General features: G+C 34.1%; 1 protein-coding gene across 1 annotated transcript; it reads right to left on the reverse strand.

Moving 5' to 3' along the window:
* Positions 1-364: 364 nt before the first annotated feature.
* Positions 365-5541, reverse strand: LOC127166003 (zona pellucida sperm-binding protein 3). Its single transcript, XM_051111055.1, has 9 exons — positions 4864-5541; positions 3951-4069; positions 3637-3740; positions 3394-3571; positions 3194-3311; positions 1483-1574; positions 1314-1402; positions 1032-1214; positions 365-511 (listed from the first exon to the last, which is right to left on the reverse strand). The coding sequence occupies exons 1-9, from the start codon at positions 5500-5502 to the stop codon at positions 381-383; spliced, it is 1653 nt and encodes a 550-aa protein (XP_050967012.1). The 5' UTR covers positions 5503-5541; the 3' UTR covers positions 365-380.
* Between the last annotated feature and the right edge of the window lie 338 nt (positions 5542-5879).

The following is a 5879-nucleotide window of genomic DNA, read 5'->3' on the forward strand; positions in this document are numbered from 1 at the left end:
AAACTCATACAAACTCAAACTCATGTGTTTGATTTCATTGCACATTCAATATTTTCTTAATAAAAACTAGTTGAACAATCCTATCAGCCACCACTATTCATTTGGACTGAACTTCTCTCTAAAAGCGTACAAGCACACTCAGGCACGTAGACCAGTGTACATGTCTCACTTTTACAGCAAAGCATTGAAAACCCACGAAGAGCAAATTGTTACCATGCTCCAAACCGGTAAACAGTGCTGCATCAGCCCTTTTAAAAGTTGATGGGTCATTTACTACAGATGGGATCCCCTGAACAGAAACTAGAAGCTAATGGGCTTTAACCAACTGCAGGCAACACCAGACTAAAGAAACAAGCAGGCGCAGTTAGATAAAACAGCTTTTATTGCCATTCACAAGTCAATGCAAGCCGTTTCCGCCGCCTTTGGTAAAACAATGTTCCAAAGATAATGACAAACAAAAGTCCTGCTGCAACCACCAAACCGGTCATGAGCATCAACTCCATAGAGAACTCTAGAAAAAGGAAGAAGGTGAGAAGTAAAGGTTATGACGTGGATGCCTGACAGAGACCTACATCATTGTATTTGCAACTGCCCCAAAATGTGTTTGTGTTAACATGCCCACATCACTTTTCTGAGACACTTTTTTAGGTCTCAAGGTGATTTTTCACAGATGTAAAACCATGAATGATCGTGTAATTGCTCAATATTAGATGTTCCAGAAAGTCTGACAATTATAAAGTGCCCAGTGCTGGCCATATTTTCAAGTAAAATGCTTTACCATGAGGGTTTAAGGTCTTTAAAATGTCAAAAATTAATGCTTTTCTTCAAGGATGCATTAAATTGACCAAAACTGACCGTAAACACATTCATATTGCTACAAATGATTTCCATTTCAAAAGAAATGCCATTCTTCAGAACTTTACATCTAAAAGCAGAATATCTTTTAACTTGAAGTGCCATCTTACATGTTTGTAAGTATTCTAAATTATTTTAAGGGTTTTCTTCCGCTTTTAATAGTCAATATACACTACCGTTCAAAAGTTTGTGGTCAGTAAGATTCTTCTGACTTGACTGAAAGATGTCAACATGGTGATCTGTGTCTTCTGCTGACACTTGAGAAGACTCTTGAATTTGCAGTAAAGGCTCATCCTCCGTTGATTCCCGTTCATGGACAAAAATAGGTCCAATAGTGGCCTCATCTTCCAATGTGGAATCTAAACATGCAAAAAGTATGGAAACAGCATTTCAAGTTGCACAGCAATAGCTTACACCTTTCCAAATAGAACTGGATGGAGTTAAAATTTAAATTATACTATCAGTATCCAGACTTCTGCCCTTCCTCATGGCACAGCTGGTCTCACAACATCCACACAGCTGATCGTCTCCGTTAACAGCAGTCCAGCTACTCAAAACACACACGCCACATCACTGGATGTTGAACAGAAACTCCTAAATTTGCTTCCAACATTACTTCACCCATACCTGTTTGTTTCTTGAACAAATGAGCAGGCCTTGTTCATCATATCAATGGGACTGGATGTGGTAGTAGCCTTCAAATGACAAGTGATGTAGATCTGGGAGGGGGAAAAAAAAACTCAATATGGTAAAGTCAGATTAACAGATGACTGATCTAGATCAAGTGTAACTAGATAAAAAAAAAAAAAAAAAAAAAAAAAAAAAAAAGTTAGTCAAGACAAACTTTAAGTTTGCTTGAGACAGCCGGAACAGAAAGTTTTAAAACATTTAAAAAGTTTTCAAAAGTTTAAAAAAAAGTTTTAAGTTTGATGGTTTTCAGTCTGAAATACTTTGAAGTCTAAAGTAGTTTTAAAAGGCTACAGTTTGAATGTTTTGAAAGCAATACATAGACAGATAACATAATTAGCAAGTTACTAGCATGATTCTAGCATGATTAGCATGTTGCTAACATGTTTACCATTTTATTAACATGATTTGTAAATTACTAACATGTTGCTAGCATGATTAGCAAGTTGCTAGCATGTTTCAAAAATGATTAGCAAAGTTGTTAGCATGTTGCTAGCATGTTTCTAACCTCATTAGCAAATTCTTAGTATGTTGCTAACATGATTAACAAGTTGCTAACATGTTTCTAACATGATTAACAAGTTGTTAACGTTTCTAACATGATTAGCAATTTGCTAGCATGTTGCTAGCATGTTTCTAACATGATTAACAAGTTGTTAGCATGTTGTTAACATGTTTCTAACTTGATTAGCAAGTTCTTAGCATGTTGCTAGCATGATTAGCAAGTTGCTAACACGTTTCTAACATGATTAGCAAGTTCTTAGCATGTTGCTAGCATGATTAACAAATTGCTAACATGTTACTAGCATGATTCTAACATGATTAGCAAGTTGTTAGCATGTTGCTAGCATGTTTCTAACTTGATTAACAAGTTCTTAACATGTTGCTAGCATGATTAGCAAGCTGCTAACACGTTTCTAACATGATTAGCAAGTTCTTAGCATGTTGCTAGCATGTTTCTAACTTGATTAGCAAGTTGTTAGCATGTTGCTAACATGATTCTTAAATGATTAGCAAGTTGCTAACATGTTTCTAGCATGATTAGCAAATTGCTTGCATGTTGTTAGCATGTTTCTATCATGACTAATAAGTTGCTAACATTTTTCTAGCATGATTAACAAGTTGCTAGCATGATTCCGGTTTCTAGCCATAGATAGATAGTAATGGTTAGATGATAGATGATTTTTTGAGATGGAGTTGATGAACTTTAGTCTGAGAAGAATAATAATAACTGGAAGTTTAAATAGCATTTCAGTAAGTTGTCTTTCTCAAGCCAATTTAAATAGAACAATCTGTACAATAAAGGCCTCAATACATTCATGACAAAGTTCTTTTTTGTTCTTCAATTAGGGGTGATAAGAAGTTTGAAATACCTGAGCAGCATTAAATTGTGAAACATCTAATTTAGATGAATATGCAAATATTTAGAGTGGTTTTCTCTTAACAATGAAAATAACAAATGTCAGAAGGCGGAGCTCCAGAACCACATCTACCTATTATGTAATCACCACAGACCAATCGTAATCACCAGTGATAGTTTGAAAATTTACTAGACAGAGTGAACTTGTACAAAATGTTTGCTCGAAAACTGGCCCGATTTTGTTCACACCAGTCCATTTTCTGATTTTGCTTGGGGCTTTAATAGACTCACCATTCCTTGGGAATCTTGTTTAAACCTGAACGCCTCGATCTGAAATTGTAACTTGTCGTCCTGTATCCTGGACATGAACCTGGACCTGGAGTTCGTCAGCTTGGCATCCGTCATGCACCTACAAATTTTATTTACCAGCATAAACCAACAATGGCACAACAGTAAAGCGCTCAAAAGTTCTGTCTGGAAGAGTGGCTCACCCGCTGTTCTCGATGAACGTGTACATGTTGGCGGCTTCCCGGCTGGGGTCCATAGTAGCTGCGCAGCTTTCCACAAACACCCGCAGAGGAACGTGATTAGCACGGACCACTGAGGCTTCTAGGTTTATGAAATCTCCCAGAAAGTAGGCGTTAGAGGGACGCTCAAACCTCCAGTCATCTGTAGGAGAGGTTAAGACAGTCAGATAAAGAATTTAAACACAACATTGCTAAAAGACTCCGTACCAGTCATGAGTTTGAGGGAGAAGTGTAGATGTTCTTCGCCAGATCTCGCTGCAGCATAGGGAATCCATGTGGGATGCAATGCGTTGCTACTGACATTGTGTTTCCTGAAAGATACAAGAAAGCACGACAGCTTTTTAGTGTCATGGTAATTTTAGGAATATTCTTTTAATGATTTACGATGGAAAATTGAGAGATTACAAGTATATTAAATGTGACATAAGCAAATGTTTAAGTGTTTATGAATTTTTAAAAGTTTAAACTAAAGCCTGGTTATCATGCTTCCATGTTAGCTTGAAAGGTTTAAAGAGGTTTACCTTGGGTAAATGCAATGAAGTGCAACCGTAGCTTCATTAGTTTTCACAATAGGGGTGTTAGGAACAGGTGAAGGTGTATATACCAAAACAAAGGAATAAACAAGTGTGTCTTCAGTCATCTGAAAATAAACAATGGCACACAAAAAAATTAATACATATAAATTTATATTAAAACACTATTCAGAAATAAAGTAAAATTAAGACATTTAATAATTTTAAATGATTAAGGAAAAAAATAAAATAAAAATAATAAAATAAAAAAAAAATAAAATAAAAAATAAAAAAAAAATAAAAATAAAAAAAAAAAAAAAGAAGGAATAGTAAAATTTAAAAGATAAAATAAAGAAATAAAAGAAATAAAATAATATAAGGAAAAATAAGTAAAAAAAAAAAAAAAAAAAAAAAAAAAAAAAAAAAACAAAAATAAAATAATGAAAATAATAAAATAAGGAAAAATAAAAAATGAAAAATAAAACAAAAAGAAAATAAAAGGGAAAATAAAATAAAGGAAATAAAATAAAGAAAAAAATAAAATAAGGAAAAAAAAATTAAGGAAAAAAAAAAAAAAAGAGGAAAAATAAAATAAGATAAAATGAAAAAAAATAAATAAAATAAAAAAAAAAAAAAAAAAAAAAAAAAAAAAAAAAAAAAAAAAAAAAAAAAAAAAAGGAAAAATAAACTAAAATGAGGAAAAATAAAATAAAATAAATAAATAAGGAAAAAAAATAAAATAAATACAATAAAGCAAAAAAATAAGGAATAATAATAATAATAATAATAATAATAAAGATTAAAAAAATAATAATAATAATAAAATAAGGAAAAATAAAATAGGGGAAAATAAAAAATTAAATTAAATTAAATTAAATTGAGTCAAAGCTGGAGAAACAATGCTTATCAGGACATACATTACCATTAATGTGCTCCCACATCCTTGTAGTGCTGACTCAAAGGCAACAATCCTGGCATGGTCATCAACTCCAACAGATGGACAACCACCCAGCGTCAGATCAGACGGGTTGATGAACTGATTGTTCCCCAAGAAATCCTGCTTCACCTGCACTTTGATAGAGTCCTCTCCACATTGAACCTCCACAGTGTTTGCTGGCACTGGCACCTTGGGTTCAAAATCTGGCTCGATAATCACCTCATCCTTCACGTCGGGATAGAGGTCAGGACCAGGAATGGGCTTCTGGAATCCCTGTTGGGTTTGCGAGAAAGTCTCAAGTGTTTGTTCAGGTTGTGTTAGTCCAAAATGTCCTTGGCTTTGCAAAGGCCTGCTAGGTTGAAGAGGCCCGGATGCGTAGTTGGTTCTCTGGGAGTGTACTTGCATTGGTCTCCTGGATTCAAGGAGGTTTTGAAGAATGTTGGATGCTACCACATTTTGATCGGTCTGTGCAGGCCCTTGCCCTGGCATTGGATGTCTGAAGATGTAATTTTGACTAAAGCCCTGGTCTAAAGATAGTTCCCCTTGATTCAGTGGTTCAGCATGACACAATAACCCACATGAAATGACAAAAACAAAATCAACAACTACTGAACTTCTTCCCATTGTTTGTCTCTCAATCCTTTGAGTTCTCAAAGGATGTAACAACTTCCTATCACTCTTTAATGCTGATTGGCTGGAAAGTTCAGGTTCAATTTTGACTCCGCCCTTTTAAATTTCCATCCAGCCCATGCCAATCAAAAAGCTGTAGAGCTCTATTTAACTGCTGCCAACTTTACAGACTTGCTTCACAATGGTAATACTTTGTATCTAAACATATGACAACATAAGCAAAAGTATTTAAGAAATATTTTTAAAAATAGCATGTATTCTTATCATTATGGCTATGTCATATCATATGTGTGTATATATGAAGAGATGAGATTTGTTTATATTAAATATAGACATATTCATACTTTTAAACTGTAATACAAAGGCTTTTT

Source organism: Labeo rohita, chromosome 1 (genome assembly GCF_022985175.1).
Source record: "Labeo rohita strain BAU-BD-2019 chromosome 1, IGBB_LRoh.1.0, whole genome shotgun sequence".
In the NCBI taxonomy this organism is placed as follows: Eukaryota; Metazoa; Chordata; class Actinopteri; order Cypriniformes; family Cyprinidae; genus Labeo; species Labeo rohita.

Bases quoted from the DNA above. Each gene is read 5' to 3' on its own strand.
- LOC127166003 (XM_051111055.1), bottom strand. From the start codon at position 5,502: ATGGGAAGAAGTTCAGTAGTTGTTGATTTTGTTTTTGTCATTTCATGT. The intron at 3,572-3,636 runs GTACGGAGTCTT...CCTCTCCTACAG, and splicing joins CTCCCTCAAACTCATGACTG to ATGACTGGAGGTTTGAGCGT. The intron at 3,312-3,393 runs GTGAGCCACTCT...TAAAATTTGTAG, and splicing joins ACGTTCATCGAGAACAGCGG to GTGCATGACGGATGCCAAGC.